Source organism: Mustela nivalis (assembly GCF_964662115.1).
Source record: "Mustela nivalis genome assembly, chromosome: 5".
Classification (NCBI taxonomy): Eukaryota; Metazoa; Chordata; class Mammalia; order Carnivora; family Mustelidae; genus Mustela; species Mustela nivalis.
Window position 1 is genome coordinate 56,259,922 of NC_139024.1, and position 17,844 is coordinate 56,277,765.

Below are 17,844 nucleotides of genomic sequence, written 5' to 3' on the forward strand. Positions count from 1 at the left end.
AAATTAACTAAACATAAGTTTCCATTCATGAGAAAGAGGCTACCTCTCAGCTTGGGGTTAGGGGTGGGGGTCAGATATTGAAAGGCCAGTCCCAGCACAATATACGTAGTTTTTGTCTCCTCTTCTCTTAAACCGTTTGCTCACATTGCCCTGAAAAGTCTTTTAAGATAACTGTTCTGAGAGAGATAAGCTTCATCCGTACCCAGGTAGCTGCAGCTTTCTAGAAGTAATGAACAAAGCGCGTCTTAGAACTCTATATTCTGCCTGTTTACCAACGCCACCAACCACCCCCGTGACTCGCTTCAAGCGGAGTTCCGCCCCTTCCGGGGAGCCCCGCCCACACCACATATCTGCTTAGACTCCCGCCTCCTCCTTAAAAGTTCCAGCCAATCCTGTACTACTAATGTCGCGGAGCAGCGCTATCGCGAGATTCCAACTGTATCCTCCAATAGACTTTAACCATGTGGACTTGCGCAGAAGAGACTCCTGAAGCCATTCCCGGAGAAAAGGGGCGGGGCGCTCCGACGTGCGCGTTCATCTTGACCCCACGCTCCAGCGCGCACCCGGCGGCTGGGAGCTGTGGTTTCTGGGCCCCCCGGGAACCCCAACACAAACCAGCGTAAAGCGCGCGTGCCCATTTGAGGCGGGTGTTCGGTGGGTGGCGAATGCGCGCCCGGGACCTGCGGGGACTTTAGAAGAGCCCCGGAGCTTGGGACATAAAGGCTCAAGAAGCTTGGCGAACCTGCCTAGGTAGGCGCTTGGGTGATGGAGGGTCAGGGGTCAGAGGTCGGGGACTGAAGACGCCTGCAGACGGATATTGAGGTCCCGAGAAGGGAAGACTTGGTTGTTCTGGAGCCCAGGAAGCCAAAGGGCTGAGGGGGAAACGCAGCACGAGTTTCCCCGACCCATTCCCATCCCAGACTTGGGGGCCTCCGAACCGCCACGGCTCCCCCGGGAGAAGAAAGGGCCGTGGGAAAGGAGGCTGTGCTTCTCCTCGGGGGCTGGGGCCTGCGTCCCAGGGACTGTCGTCGCGCTCCCCGGCCTCGCGGGTAGCTTGTTGGCCCGGCCTGCTGGGAGCGACCTGGCGCTGACAGCCCCGCTCGGACTCCGTGAACCGCTGCTGAGTTTCGGAAGAAAACCGACTGGGTATCACCACTCGTCACACACGCCCCTGGAGGCTGGATCTGGGCAGCTGCCTAGCTTCTGGGTGCGCGGGGCTGTAGTGTGGTAAAAGGGAGGCGAGGCTTCCAAGTTAGTCTGAAAGTTCTCAGTTACCTTTGGAGTCAGATTAATTACTTTTCGCTCTCAAAACCGTCCTTGTACGTGGTCCATTTTGACTCCGTGATCGTTGCTAGTTTATGAACAGTGATGTGTTATTTTGATGATTGACTGTCACGTTCAGATTTAGTACTATGAATTAATGGCCATTAAGCTCGTGCCTTTTTTCTAAGTGGCTTTACGTGACCCAGGGGGTAGGAAAACTAGGTGTTTGATATTTTCCTACTTGTATTTAAAGTACCTTAACGCTTTAACTGAATGAAATTCAATAATTTTAAAGTCATTATAGCTCTTTAAAATTATTTTCTTGGATGTTGGTAGCAACACTGTTTAAACTCCCATGAATAGAAATGATCCATAATATTTGTACTGTTACCAGAAAGACTCATTGGTTTATGATCAGAAACCACGCTTGAAACAGTATTGTTGAGCATCAGTGAGAAAAGCGTACCTGTACTGGATACCTTGTGCTTCCTAGAGCTTCCCAGGTCAAGTTAGCCAGTAAACTAGCAGTTGAGAATAGAAGCTTACTTTTGAAAGATGCTACTATATCTATATGTCTTCTTTGTCCAAGCCTAAGAACTACATTTGCAGAATTATTAAAACAAACCTTTTATTAAGAGTTCAGCCTACAAAGATTTGGGGAAATGGAATGTGCTGGTGAAAAAGCTTTTTCCGCGGGCATTTTTAAAGTTTATGTGACTAACATATTTTGGTTCAGTAGATGAAAATACTCTCATCTTCCTGAAATTACTACTATGGAAAGATTGTGTTAATGCTAGATCATTAGGAGCTTTTCACTAATCCGGAATGATTGGGCTTTGTTTGCGCAAGGCTCACGTTGGGCAGCAGTGTGGCAGATGAATACTTATTAATGTTCCTAAATTCTAGATCCAGGCCTACCATGGATTTGTTGTAAGTCAGGATTTGTGTGTGTCTTTTAATGAAGAGGTAATAATTTAGAAGGAAAAAAATCTGAATCTAAGTTTAATTGGTAATCATTTGTTATATTGTTTTAGTAACAACAATTTGTGTTTATTTTTCTAATAACCTATCTTTATTTTCTCTGGAAGATATGGGTCAGCCAGCTCTCTGTCTCATTCAGGGCCAGAAATAGTAAAGAATAATTTCACATTACCTGTAATTTTCTAGAATATGGTTAAGAGACTTATCTAAAAAGAAACATCTTAAAGAGAGGGAGGTTATTAGGTATTCAGGAAGTTAGAGATATTTGTTTCACCTTTTTTGTATGTCATTTCCATCTTGGCACTGACCTGCCATTGGGGGTACAGTGATGAGTAGGATACAGTTCCTGCCCAGCTTTCATGGCTTTCAAAGTCATACAGTTAGAACAGTATAGCATTTAGGATAGAGGAGGAAGGGCCCTTAATGCAGTACACCTGGTCATGGAAGGTTTTCTGGGAAGATTGGGACAGCAACAGGTAGAAAAGTGCGAAAGGGCATTTCAAGGAAAAGGCTTTGTACATTTAAATGTAGGACAAAGTGTGGTCCATATTTAAAAACTGCAACTAGTGTTTCACCGAACTCTGATATTTAAGAGGGAGGAATAAGAAGTAGAGTTGTCAAAAGTGGGACTCGTGGTATGAAGAACACCAGAAGGGTTTGGAATGTGATTAGAAATGTATAGAATTTGACTAATACATGACTTAATAGCTGCAAGTTAACATTATGGTTATAAGTAGTTTTGATCAAATAATATCTTCTTGGTTCAAGAAGTTATCCCTGGATAGAAATCCCTTAAGAAAAGAGTCAGTTGGAACGAGTTTGTTTTGTTTTGTTTTGTTTTGTTTTGTTTTTTTAATTCATGAATGTGTGCTCAGTTCTGGTTTAATTGGCTAGGATAGTACCCGGGCATCAGGATTTTTAAAAATTCCCCCAGGTGATTCTAATGTGCAGTCGAGTTTGAGACACACAGATATATGGTCCTCCATCCTGCCACTTTAAAGTTTAGTTATTATAAATATAATACATAGTTCTGAAGATGATGGTGATAGCAGCTACCACTCACTGAATATATGCTAAATCTCTGTTAACTGTACTGTTGCACTTACATTATTTCTAAGCATAATCCTATCATCTGCATTTTAGAAATGAGAAAACTGGCACAGAGAGGTTAGATAACTATTTCTTTTTTTTTTTTTTAAGATAACTATTTCTATGCCACACAGTTAGTAAATGCCAAAGCTAGCATTAGAATCGTTTCTCCTATAAATCACATTGCTTTGCAGATGTGAGACTCTCTAGCCAGTTGCTTTTGGGGCTTTTAGAGTGAACAGTTCCATAATTGTCATGTTATTAATATTAATATTTTGTTTGTTGTAGTAGATTATGTGATCCCTACCTCATATCCATATTCTTGATGATTGCTATCTCAGGACATTGAGCTTTGGAGTGGTATGTTATACAGCATATATGTGGCCATAGTTAACTAATAAGCTGATATAGCTGAGCTTTTCAAAGTCCCAGCAGAATGACCAAATTCCAGTATTCTAGGTTATAATTCTGTTGAGAACTGGACAAAGATAAACACATAGATTATGAGAGGCCTCCTGTATTATTCTTCCAAGGTAATATAGGAGGTAAGATGCTTATAGTTAACCATAGTAAGAGAGTGTTTATACTTTATTACCTGTGCATTCATAAAGGAGGCACCGGCTAAGGAAGCGGAATTCTCATAATTGACTTAGACCTGCACTACTTGATAGCCTTTTTGCAATTTTGAGAATGTTTTGTATTTGCACTGTATAGTATAGTAGCCACTAATCACATATGGCTGCTCAGCCCTTAAAGTGTGGCCAGTGAGACTGAGGAGCTGAGTTTATGATATTATTTAATCTTACTTAAATTAAAAACTACATGTAGCATGACTGCTAAGAAAATAAATTTTATTCATTTATGTTTTGTCAGTACATTACTCATTTTATTTAGATTTTTCAAGTTTATTAGAATAAAGCTGTTCCTAATATTCTCTTATAATTTTATTTTTTTTAAAGGTTTTATTTATTTATTTGAGAGAGAAAACACAAGCAGGGGATGGGGGGATGGGGGCAGAGAGAGGAACAAACTCCCCAAAGAGCAGGGAGCCCAACATGGACTCCTCCGTCCTAGGACCCTGGGATCATGACCTGAGCTGAAGGCAAACATTTAACTGACTGAGCCACCCAGGTGCCCCATTCTCTTAATAATTTTAAATCTTTTCTGTGTCTACTTTTTGTTTGTACTTTGAAAATCAACTTTATTAAGGTATAATTTATGTACAATAAAATCTAACAATTTAAGTGTACAATTTGATGAGGTTTGACAAGTATATACAATCACGTAAACACCAGTTGAACATTTCTGTCAGTCCAAATCTTTCCCTCCTGCTCCTTGCTATATAAGTCTGCTTCTTCTCACTTCTTCACCTCTAGTAACCACTCATCGGTTTTCTATCAGTAAGTTCTTGCCTGTTTTAGAATTTCATGTAAAACAGAGAATCATATGGCCTTACACATCTGGCTTCCTTCACTTAGCATAATGCTTTAAAAATTCATCTGTGTCATCGTATGTTCTATCAGTAGTTTATCACTGAGAAGTATCCCACCCGTTTATCCATTTACCAGGTAATGGATGCTTGCGTTTTCCAGTTTTTAGCTTTTGTTAAAACTGCTATTAACATTCAAGTTTAAATCTTTTATGTCAGGATGTCTGGGTGGCTCAGTTGGTTGGGCAGCTGCCTTCACCTTGGGTCATGTTCCGAGGGTCTTGGGATAGAGTCCTGTGTTGGCCTCATGGCTCAGAGGGGAACCTGCTTCTCCTCCTGCTTGTGCGCGCTCTCTCTCTCTCTCTCTCTCTCTCTGATAAATAAATAAACAAATAAATAAAATCTTTAAATAAATAAATAAATCTTTTTTGTCGGTCTTCTTTGGTTTTATTTCTCTTCCATAAATATCTAGAGGTAAGATTACTAGGCTGCACAGAAAGTTTGTATTTAATTTTGTAAGAAATTGACAAACTTTCCCTGATGTTTGAAAATTCAGTTTTGGTTATTCTTCCTCTTCTGTCTTTTAAATTTTAACCATTCTAATGCATACACAGTTTCTTATTGTGGAATGTAGGTTAAATTTGCATTACTTTAATGACTGATGTGGTGAAGATATTTTCGTGTGCTTATTTGGTACTCACAGATCATCTTAGATGAAGTATGTGTTCAGAATTATTTCCAAATTTCCATTTTTTCATAAGGTTGTCTTACTACAGATTTATGAAAGTTTTTTTTCTTATTCCACATACAAATCCTTCATCAGATACTTGTTTTACTAATATTACATCCCATCTGGCTTCCCCTCTCCTTTTGAAGTTCCAAAATCTGTAATTTTGTTGAAACTCACTTAATCAATTTTTTATATTCTCTGCTTTTTGTGCCCTATTTTAATTTGTTTTGCCTAATTTAATGTCACTTATATTTTATCCCATTTTCTTCTAGAAGTTTTATAGTTTTAGCTTTTGTATTTCAGTTTATGATCTATTTCAAGTTAATTTTTATATGTGGTGTGAGGTAAAGCTCCAGGTTCGTTTTTTTGCATGTAGCTCTCTGTTTATTGAAAAGGATATTTTTGCCCATTGACTGCCTTTGAATTTCTTTCAAAATTTAATTGACCAGGTGCCTGGGTGGATCAGTCAGTTAAAACATTCAACTCTTGGCTTTGGCTCAGGGCATGAGATCAAGCCCCTGAATGGGGCTTCCTAGTCATTGAGCCTAATACAAGTTGCTGTCAGACCAGTTTTCTCTTCTCAGATGACAAAGCTATCTTCTTTTTTTCCTACATTTTTTCTTTTCTTTTTTCTTTTATTGTCTCTGCTCCATTTCCCCTGGTTGCCATCATCACCTTATTTCTTGCCCAGCTATTCTTGTTTCTGCTAACCCACAAAAAAGAAATATGTTCTGTATTTTCAGCTTCTTCTTTTGAAAGAGAAAATATATTTTTAGGAATTTTTTAACTGTGTTAAGGGTTAAGTGAAGTTTTGTTAACCCTTTAGGATTATAAAACCAAATTGAACTTTTGTTGTGATGATATGAGTTTAAATGTTACTAAATTCTTCAAATACACATTTCCAGGCTATTTGGGAGATTTACCTTACTGTCATGCTGCTTATTATATGTATTTTTAGAATGTGTTTTATTTTATATAACATATTGTCTTTATTAAATTTATCCATTAAAGGATCAGTAAAACCATTAGAATTTCTTTGATACATGAGATTATGGTCAGTGTATTTCTTAGCTGTATTTGACTTATTTAAAAAAAATTAACCATTGCTTTATATATCTCTCTAAGATTTCAATGTTATGTTGGGGGGGGCCATTAGTTTATGGTGAGTTGTTCATCAGGGCACACTTTGATACTTAAATCTTCTCTTGGAATGCTTACTTGTTGCATTTGTCTTCTAGAGTTCATATTTATCAACCAAAAAATACTTGAAAATGAGTAGCCGGCGGAAACGTGCTCCTCCAGTGAGAGTTGATGAGGAAAAGCAGCAGCAGCTTCATTGGAATATGCATGAAGACAGAAGGAATGAACCTCTCACGCTAACTGATGATGAGCACCCCTCATCGGGTTCAGATTTCTCTTCTGCTCACTGTATCATCCTAGATGATAGTCTAAAGGAAGAAGTGGCTCACCAAGATAAGAAGAGGTGTTCCGAGGCAGTGAGCATCTCAAAATCGAAGGATAAAGAAGAAACTGGCGGCATTTTGTCTCCTTTATCTGCAAAGCTGAATATCGTGATTTCTCCCTATCACTTCGACAATTCTTGGAAGGCATTTCTGGGAGAATTAACTCTTCAGCTTCTTCCTGAACAGAGTTTAATTGAACATTTTTCTGAAAGGAGTTTTACACTGATGAGTTCAGAGTCCAGCAATCATTTCCTGATCTATGTTAATTCAGAATGTGAAGATGTAGAGAAACAAGAAAAAGGACTCAGTGAGCCAATTAGTATTTGTGACAAGGGTATTAGAGTGGAATCATCCTTCAGTGGTGAAATGTTAGAAGATTTGGGGTGGCTACAAAAGAAAAGAAGAATAAAACTTTACCAAAAACCAGAAGGAAATCACATGATCAAGGTACTCAAATTCTGTGGTGTCTTTTAAGGTTCTGCGTTTGGCATTCCCATTTTGAAGTTAACTCAGAAGGATGGCCTAAAAAGCCAGAAATAAGCCTATCATTATTAAGTTTCAGAGTGTACTTTATTTTGGGCTTTCAATAACTGTAAGAAATGTATGCTGTGGGTGATCATTTCTAGGCTGTCCTTTTTCAAGATATCCCGTATTCGTCCCTTCCAGCTCTACTCTCAATGTGTTTTCATCTCTTTGTCTTCTTGTAGCAGTCCTTTAACCATTGCCCTTGCTTGTCTTTTTGTCTCTGAATTGGTATAATGTGAATGAAATGGAATTCTATTCTATTCTTCACTGCAGAATCAAATAACTCCCTTCTTTCATAGCCCCTTGTCTACTTTTTCAGCCTCATCTTTTATCACTCTGCTTTTTATTTTGTTCCAGAAATTATAAAATGATTTATTTCCTGCATATTTTCTGGCCATATTTCTGCATCTTTGCTTTTGTTTTCACGGTTCTCTGCCTGGATTGTTCCCTTCCTTTTCCCTAATAACTTCTGGGCATTCTCTAATATTCAGCTCAGAGTTTACTTCTCTAGGGAGATATTTTCTTAAAATTCATGGGTAGTGTTCATGCTCTTCCCCCATAATACTCTATACACATTTACTTTTGCCTTGGCACAAGGCAACGCAAGTTGTAGTGTACTTACATTTTAGATTTTTCTCCTTCAGCAAACTATGAAGTCATTTATCTTCAGTGCCTAGTATAGTCCTGATACTGAACAGATTTTTAACAAATGAAAGAGTAAATTTATAATTCATTTCAGGCTCAGCTATTTACTAAGTAACTTTATGTGAATCACTTAAATGCTCTAATTTCATCATCTTTCTATGTAAAATGTAAATAATCATTCATTTTACCTCATACGGTCATGTTGAGAATCATGTGAGCTACTATAAGTAGCTGTCCTTTATAAACTGTGAAGCAGGTTAATAGGCCTTTATGCCAAAACTTGAAAAGAAATTCTAAAATGTTAAATTCACTTTTGTTCAATTGAAAACTGTGTCTTGTGTGTCTTACTCACATTAAAAAGCAATTCTATTAGTATACTTTCTGTACTGACTAAAGGAGAAAATTTAGAAGCATTAGATTGTAACTGATTCTTCCCTGGAAGATGAAACTATGCAACAACTTATTCCCTCTCCTTGTTGATCATGCATGCCAAAATGATGGCTCAGTGATAGCAAGTACGTAAGAATTCACGGTTTGTGTATCTGTTCTGTCCACCTTCTCCATAGATCAAGTCTTGATCTATTTTGTTTTCTTATACCAATTTTTAGAAATATTTAAACATTTAGTGATGTTATGGTAAGCTAACTGTAGGTGGACATAGGCAGAGTACAAATAATAATGAAATAAATTCTTTGTTACTCATTCCTATATAATGCTGAGTTGGATTCTTGTTCTTTAGTAAAAGAATATGAGCCTCTCCGTGATTACGGAATCACGTCCAGGATAACATAGGGAAATGAAAGAAGATGCATTTGTTGAGTATCTACCATTAGGAAGTTTTAAAATTGTATTATATAGGCTATCTCATATACGCTTCTCTCCAGTTTGCAAATAATAGCATTTGGGTCAAAATAAATCAGTTACTTTGCCTGGGTTTTAGCTCTTAAATACCAATGCCAGTATTCAACTTCAAATCTTTTGACTGCAGAACTTCGTACTGCATTGTTTTATCAGAATCAAGATATAGTACCTTAATCAAGATCTGTTTTCCTGTACATTTTAGTGTTTAATCTAGTAATAGGGATTCCCAAGCCTGACTCTGCTTAAGAAATACAAATCAAAACTACAGTGAGATTCCATCCCACACCAGGCAGAATGGCTAAAATTAATCACTCAGGAAACGACAGATGTTGGTGAGGATGTGGAGAAAGGGGAACCCTCCTACACTGTTGGTGGGAATGCAAATTGGTGCAGCCACTCTGGAAAACAGCATGGAGGTTCCTCAAAAAGTTGAAAATAGAGCTACCCTACAACCCAGCAATAGCACTACTGGGTATTTACCCTAAAAATACAAATGTAGTGATCCGAAGGAGCATGTGCACCCGGATGTCATAGCAGCAATGTCCATAATAGCCAAACGATGGAAAGAGTCTAGATGTCTGTCAACAGATGAATGGATAAAGAAGATGTGGCATATATATAATGGAATACTATGCAGCCATCAAAAACCCCAGAATCTTGCCATTTGCAATGACGTGGATGGAACTGGAGGGTATTATGCTAAGTGAAATAAGTCAATCAGAGAAAGACAATTATCATATGATCTCTCTGATATGAGGAATTGGAGAGGCAGGGCAGGGGATTGTAGGGGGAAGGGAGGGGAAAATGAAGTGAGATGGGATCGTGAGGGAGACAAACCATAAGAGACTCAATCTCAGGAAACAGGAGACTCTTAATCTCGGTGGGGGGGCGGTGTTGGGAGAGAGAGTGTGGCTGGGTGATGGACACTGGGGAGGGTATGTGCTATGGTGAGTGCTATGAATTATGTAAGACTGATGATTGACAGACCTGTACCCCTGAAACAAGTAGTACATTATATGTTAATTTTAAAAAAAAAAAAACCCGACGTGTGTCAGAATCTTCTGGGGAAAATCTGCATTTTTACCAGCTTTGTTGATTATTCTGATACTGATCAAGTCTGGAAATCATTGACTTGGTAGGTAGAATTAGTATTCTCATCACATTCTCCCAGGTTCAGTTCTAGTTTAGAAAGTAGTGTTTTCTAGCAACTTGAATGGTGCATCTCACTTAGTAGGCACTGTATTGAAAGTAAAAATGAATTTGTTGTTGAAAGTAAAAGTTTGTGAGGGAGATTTGGTAGGTATGTATGTAATGTTTATGGGCCAAATACTATGAATACATTTAAAAACAGTAATGGTTAGAAAACATTTTTTTTCATGTCCTCATAAAGAATGTATTAGTACAATTAAAGCTATGTTTATGTTGATTAATTTTTTGTAGGTTGGAATTTATCTTTTGGAAGGTGGCCTAGCGAAACTAGACTTTTTGAGTGATGCAAATTCAAGAATGAAGAAGTTCAATCAACTCATGAAAAGAGTTATGGAAAAGTTACACAATTTTGTTATTCCAGGTAAATTAAAAATGGCTGTTACTTTTATGAGTTGTGGGTTTTTCCCAAATCATATATATAACAAGCAGAAAAACAATAAAACCGTAATAAAATTAAGCAATCTCTATAAAATCATGATATGACAAAATTATATGTATCTGAAATGCCCCCACTAATTTGTGTCTTTCTTTGCTAAATACTGTGCTTAGCTATAGTAAGTACTCAAGAAGTGTTTGCAGTCAGTAGAATCTAAAGGGATCTGAGCTGATTGGAATTTTTGCATTATTCTTTTGCTTTTATTTTGTCATGGCCAGAGATTCTTGGCTGCCCTTATTCCACCTCTCCTTTGCAGTCTGACAAATAATCTCAAGAGCCTGCTTTCCTTAAAGACCAGTTAACTTTCCTCCTGTTTCTTGGCAAGATGTTGTATCCTTGGTCAGGACTGCAGCTTCAGAGTTGTCTGCCATTGGTTTCCAAGGGGAGAGTGTGGATGGCTTGGTGCAGCCCATCAACACTACTGGAAAAACAGCTCATATTCTCCAAGTCCTGCTCATGGTGGGTCAGCATTATTTCAGGTGCAAATTACAGAACATTTCATACTGGAATATTTGGGAGGTCAGTTTCTAAGCTTGACTGTTGAATTGTTTCTTGAGTGCATTCTTTGCAAAGCTTCATAATACTAATAATAAAAGTGGGGGTGCCCAGCTACCTCATTCAGTAGAGCATGTGACTCTTGATATCAAGTTCATGAGTGTAAGCCTCATGTTGCCCTCCTTAATTTAAAAAAATACTAATAAAATTAAATCATTTGCATGTTGAAGACTTAAAAAGAGGAAAATCTCTAGTTTCAGAATTGGAAGGGATACTTTTAAATACATCTAGAGTTTTTAAAATGTTGCAAAGAATTATTCTGTCTTTTAAAAATAATACAAGTTGGGCGTTTCAGCGGAAAATGTCAGGATTTCAGAGGAAAACTTCAATTTAGTTATCAGTACTAGATAACACAAATATAGTAAAAGTCTGAAATAACCACACATGTAACTAGACATTAATTGTAAAATTTTTAAAATCTCACATGGCATATTTTTTTATTGAAAAAAGTAAATTATTTATTTTTTGATATAGTCTTCATCCTATGACATGTGAGGTATGTTCCATTAAAGTGGATAGGCCTTTTTGGGAACTAAATTTTTGAGAACTAACTATTTTGAGAAATAAATCACAAGTTAAAGTGGGTTTGTACATTCATTCAAGATTTTGAAATTTTTTTCATGGTATAGTAGGCACCAGTCTTTTCCACAGGGCACTTGTGCCCAACAAATGTATCATATTTTTTACAAATTTGTACTAATGGCTTAAGCGCTGATCTCCTAGAGGGCTCCTGCTACTACCAAATGCCTATCCTTTTTTAGCATAAGAAATAAAATGGGAACCCTTGTCTTACTAGACATAGAAAAATTTTGTCTGAATAGGAATTTTATGTTAAAATGTAAAAGTAAAGTAAATTACCCCTTATAAACTGCAAAAGATCTTTATATTCAAATGTTTATGTTTTTTAAATATCTGCGATGGGCAAAGCATGTGTGAGGTGCTCTGAGGAGCTATAAAAACAAAAGACAGCTTTTGCATAACATTTCAGTGCACAAGGGAAGAATACACATAAATGATTGCTCTGCTAGACAGATTGCAGCGTATCACTGTATCCAAAGTAGAAGAGCATTACACGAACACAGAGGAGAACATTAATTCTAACCAGGAAAAACAAAAGAAAATGCCATGGAAAAAGCTGAACTATCTTGAAAGGTAGATTTTTTGATCAGCGAAGAATTAAGGTTAGGGTTCTTCCAGTCCCAGAACACACTGAGCAAGGCCCCAGAGATGGAAAAGTACGTAGCATGTTTTTAGAATAAGAATTGCTTATAGTTATAAAAGGTGGATTGGGTTGTTTTGAGTACATTTGTTGTTGGATGTACAGATGTGTTGGAAGAGGATGAGGATGATTCAGAGAGTGAGCCAGAAGGACAGGATATTGATGAGCTCTATCAGTTTGTGAAGCAAACACATCAGCAAGAAGCACAGTCCATCCAAGTGGATGTCCAGCATCCTGCATTGATTCCTGTGTTGAGACCATACCAGAGAGAGGCTGTCAACTGGATGCTACGACAAGAGCGTTTCAGAAGCCCTCCTACTAGTGGCAAGTATAAGATGCTTAAAGAAAGGCAGATTGATCAGAGGGATTATATAAGAGATAATTAGGATGGGGGACATTGTTAAATCATACTGAAAAGTTAGAGTAGAATAGGTTTTACTATGAACAAAATGATAGTCTAAGAAATTCTTTAAAATTGAATCTAGAGAAATTCGTTGGTGGGTTTCCTCATCTATAACTGTTTGAACTAATTTTTCTTGCCCAAATAAGGGATGTCTTGATTGGAATTTTTAAAAATTCATTTTTTACATGCCTTTCCATCTAAGAATTGCTTTTGGAACCTGATCAGATGTGAATCTCTTTTCATTTTGTTTTTAATTTTTATCTATTTTTTAAATTTCTTTTCAGTGTTCCAGAATTCATTGTTTATGCACCACACCCAGTGCTCCATGCAATACGGGCCCTCCACAGTACCTACCACCAGGCTCACCCAACCTCCCACTCCTGTCCCCTCCAAAACCCTCAGTTCCTCAGATTCTATAGCCTCTCATGGTTTGTCTCTCCCAGATGGGAATCTTCCTAATCATCTGCTAGAGGCTTCACAATGATGATGAATCTTAGCAACAGAAAGCAAATTTACAAAAGTAGGATTCTAATGTGTGACTGATTCTCCTAGCTTTGCATTTATTTTCTTTGCTCCATAAAATAAATAATAAAAAAGAATGTTATCTATTAAGAGTTTTCATAAAAGTAAATTTATGGGCATCACTTATGCCACTTCTTTATCATTATCTTTAAAGAGATATGCATGAGGTGGGATTTTTGTGATTCTAGGAAGTGAAATATTTCACTCCGTATAGATTTATTTTAATGGTGGGTAGCTCTTATTTCTCCTGTAGGTTCCAGTTTGTACATTTTTATCCAACAAAATTCTTTTTTAAAAAATTTTTTATTTTTAAATATCCGTTTATAGCCAACATTATTTCTTCCCACTCCCCCCATCCCTTATTATAAATTATTTTGAAATAATAATTTCACATAGCATATCATTTAATCTAATAATATTTCAGTTTATTAAAGAAAGGATTCCTTTAAACAGATACAAAGTATATGTGTGTGTGTGTGTGTGTGTATATATATATATATATATATATATATGTTATAATGGAAAGGGTTCCTTTCAACAGATGAATCTTATAATAGCTTTTTAAACCCAGTAATTCCTTTAAATTGCCAAATCTCTCCCCTCTCTATCATCTTTTCTCCTCCCCTTTTTATTTCTTTATTTCTCTTTCTAACAATTGAGTCAAATCTGAAACCAGTAGCATTCGTGCATTGGATCAGTTGTTGTCTCTTAAATTTCTGTAATCCATAGATTTTTGTCTTCTCACATTCTGTCTTTTCTCTTAATTTATCCATTGAAGAAACTGTTAGCTATGTAGTCTCCCACAGACTGAACTATTTTTTTCTCCAAAGTGCAATAATGTTTCTTTAAGTAATTTTATCAAATTATAACTTAATAAAATGCACAGATATTTAGGGCACAGTTTGATAAATTTGCACAAGTCTGTGTATCTGTGTCACCAGTGACCCAATTAAGACATAGAACCAGATTTTCTCAGAAGGCATTAGCCACCCATGGCTCTTGAAACTTGAAGTGGCTTCCAAATTACGTGTTGTAAGTTTAAAATATATGCCAGATTTCAGATAGGACAAAAAAAGGATGCCAAATATCTCATTAATAACTTTTATATTGATTACATATTGAAATGATAAGATATTGGTTGTATTATGCTAAATAAAATTGTTAAAATTGATTTTACTTATTTCTTTTATATTTTTTGTGCATGCTGACATGAAATATTTCCATCACCCCAGAAAGTTCCCTCATGGCCCAGTCAGTTCTACTTCAGCCCCTTAGGAGGCAACTGCTGCCACCATAAATTAGGTTTCCCTCTTTTTGAAATGATAAACAGAATGGCAAAGTATGGACACTTGAGGCTGAAGGGAAGTTGGCCTCTTTCAACATAATATTTTTGAGATTTAACCATGCTGCATGTACCAGTAATCCATTCTTTTTTCTCCATAGAACAGATTTTCTTGATTAAATCCCATGTATCATTTAATATTTACATTCCCTGTGGCTCCCATAAATTGAAGTTTTTATCTTTTAATGTTTTCATTTTATAAACCCTGTACATCTGTATTCCTATTTCATTTATCAATCCGTAAAGAAGACAACAAAAAATTACTTGCCTTTTCACTGGTGGGTAGAGATGTAATTCCTAATTTGTCAGTTGATTTAAACAACTTAAAAATTTAAGGGAAAGGATAGTGAAAGATTTTGATTGAAATACACACAGTACTTCAGTGTTTTAGGATACTTTTTCCCCACTTAAGCAATAAGCCTTTCCTCCTACTCTCAGACCCATGTAAAAGGTTGGGTCTGATTTAGGTTAATGTATTAGCCCACTAGCCTATGTCTATTGAGTTATTTAAAAACTTTAGGCAACTTCCTGAAGGATTTATAAAGGATAAGCTACTCTCCTTTATTAGGTAGGAGCTGTTACACGTACTAGTTTTCTTTTCCTATTAAACCTCTGTGATTTGCTGTATTTTGTTTTTCTATCTTAACACTTGTTTATGTAGAAAATATTGGTGTCCCAAGCAAAGAAGAGAATAAACACAAGAATAAGATCTTCAGAAAAGAGTGAGATCCTAACCTTTTCCCATGTGTATGTGGCTTCCCAGGGTATCCTGACTGCTAACTTACTTGTATTTTAATGTGATTGTCTGCAGAAGGGAAGACAAACAGTAACTTACTCTTACGGTTATATTTTTCTTTAGAAAATGCCCTGCACTTCTTATGGCGTGAGATTGTTACATCTGAAGGTTTGAAACTCTACTATAATCCATATACAGGCTGGTAAGACAAACTTCATGAGCTTGGTATTAGAAATAAATATTATGAAAAGCTGTATGAGATTGGGAGCATATGTCTACCAGTAACTTGAACCTTTGACAAAAACCTGAAGAAGAAATACTAAGTTAAAGTTTTGTTAGACTTCATATTTTTACCATTTTTATAGGTAGGACAAACAAGAAATTAATAATGCCTGTCATTTTTCAGTAAATGGAATACAATATAATAGACTTAAGATGCTTAGTTATTGACGTTTAAAGAGATTATAATCTTAATGTTATGGACCAATATTTACATTTTCATTAAATATGTTAATTTCTATTATAAAAGTCTTAGGAGTCACTAAATATAATAATATATTGGGTGAATCTGTAGTTATGGCCTCCTAACTTTATTCACAGACACAAAAGAATGCAGATATGCTTCCTGTTATTTATAGAAGAGAAAAACATGATAGGCATTTACCAGTACCACTCTGCACACTTAGTTATCAGCTCTGGCCATTTTTTATCACAGTTCTTTATTCAGGACCTAGGGTTTCAAATTGTTTCACCCTAAAATGTAGTTTTTAAAAACTTGGGCTTTTATGGATTCCTTCCAGGTTTTTTTAGGAATAGTATAATTTTTACTTGCATTCCTGTGATATGTTTTTCTTGTTTTTTCCTTTAGCATCATCCGTGATTACCCAAATGCTGGGCCACAGTTGCTTGGTGGCATCTTAGCAGATGAGATGGGTCTTGGAAAGACAGTGGAGGTTTTGGCTCTGATTCTGACACATACTCGACAGGATGTCAAACAAGATGCTCTCACTCTTCCCGAGGTAGGAGGAATACCATAGGGCTGAGAAAGCAGGGGACATATGTTCTCAAAAAGCATCATATGGCCAACATTTGCTTGGCACTTAAGCCAACACTCCGTTTACTCATAGGCCAATGATTTTTATAAGTTATTAGTTAACTTCAAGTGGGCACAGAGAATAGGATGTTTGTGACCTGGCAGGGTCTTTGTAAGTGAGGTTGGACAGGTAGGAAGGGGTTGTGCTGTCATTCACCGAGCTTCCTTCTAGTTGGCAGGGAAGCATTTAGGGGAAGGACTGTTACTTCAGTACTGCAAGCCTCCACATTACCATTAAATATTTTTGAGTGATTTTTTTTTAATTGCACAAACCACAGATCTATAAATCATAGAATCTAATAATTAGTAATTAGATTGTTAAATGAATCAAACTCCAAGTTCATGTTCCAAAATGTGTAATTTTGTTTAAAAGCACAAATTTTAGAGTTTATGGAGGGGGGGGAACAACTCCACTAAGGCAGATGCAGCTCATAGCTCCTAATTTCCAATAACCAAATCTAAAATCAACATACTAGTTAAGGGGATAATTGATTACCTGTAGGGCCCACTGGGCTCACAACTTTAGTGATAATGTGATCTTCTGATAGGGTCAGGTTTGCAGAGTTAACCTTGTAGATTTGAGTACAGAATAGAAAATACCTATTTCATTGTGAAAAGAAAAAAAAAGATTTGGAATATGTAACTGGAATATATAACAGTTAACTGCTGGTAACTTCTATATTAATTCCATATTTAAACAAGCCTTGAAAAGTTAATTTAGGTAATTTAGGTAATTAAACATTCAGGTAATTTAAGATAATATGTACAATTTTAAAAAGTGATGGCTAGCAGTAAACTTCTGAGATAAAAAAATAAAGTTTGTATGTATGAATAGCATTTTAGCTCTTTCTTTTCATCATTTTTTACAACTCTATTGCATCTCCTTAATAGAAGGAGGGTTAATTTTAATAAGCAACTCCAGTTACTGAAAGGAAAACACTGTGTGACTACTGAATGTTGTTTATATCAGGGAAAAGTGGTGAATTATTTCATTCCATCACATTATTCTGGAGGAAAAGTAAAAAACACAGAAACCCAGAATATGGAATTTGAACCAAAAGAAAAAGTTCAGTGCCCACGTAAGTATGAAATCTCTTTTAAAAAAAATGTTTTTACAGTCATCTTTGTTATAGTTCTTGCATTCCTTATATGGAGCTATCTTGTAATTGTTATGATTATTATAATTGTTATAATTGTTTACATAGTTGTTCATACTTTGTATAAATGGAGTCAGTTACAAGTCATGTTATCTTAACAAAAGTAAAGATTTAGTCTTTCACTTGATTGCTTTGTTCTTTTTTAGTCTAGATATTTCTTGTTCAGTTTTTTATTTTTGAATTTCT

The 17,844-nt window shown here is 36.4% G+C and overlaps 1 protein-coding gene across 8 annotated transcripts in view; it reads left to right on the forward strand.

Annotated features, from left to right (window-relative positions):
• Positions 1–503: 503 nt before the first annotated feature.
• SHPRH (SNF2 histone linker PHD RING helicase) overlaps positions 504–17,844 on the forward strand; it is an 87,434-nt gene continuing 70,093 nt past the window's right edge. For 2 of the 8 annotated variants that reach the window (XM_082730349.1, XM_082730351.1), the window contains exons 1-7: positions 504–750; positions 6,731–7,402; positions 10,427–10,556; positions 12,511–12,729; positions 15,532–15,610; positions 16,277–16,427; positions 17,472–17,580. In XM_082730349.1, coding sequence (XP_082586475.1) covers positions 6,764–7,402; positions 10,427–10,556; positions 12,511–12,729; positions 15,532–15,610; positions 16,277–16,427; positions 17,472–17,580 — 1,327 coding nt within the window. In that variant the 5' untranslated portion in view covers positions 504–750; positions 6,731–6,763. Of the gene's footprint in view, positions 1,208–6,730; positions 7,403–10,426; positions 11,091–12,510; positions 12,730–15,531; positions 15,611–16,276; positions 16,428–17,471; positions 17,581–17,844 lie in introns of all 8 variants that reach the window. The other 6 variants (XM_082730352.1, XM_082730354.1, XM_082730350.1 and 3 more) reach the window with 4 other exon arrangements.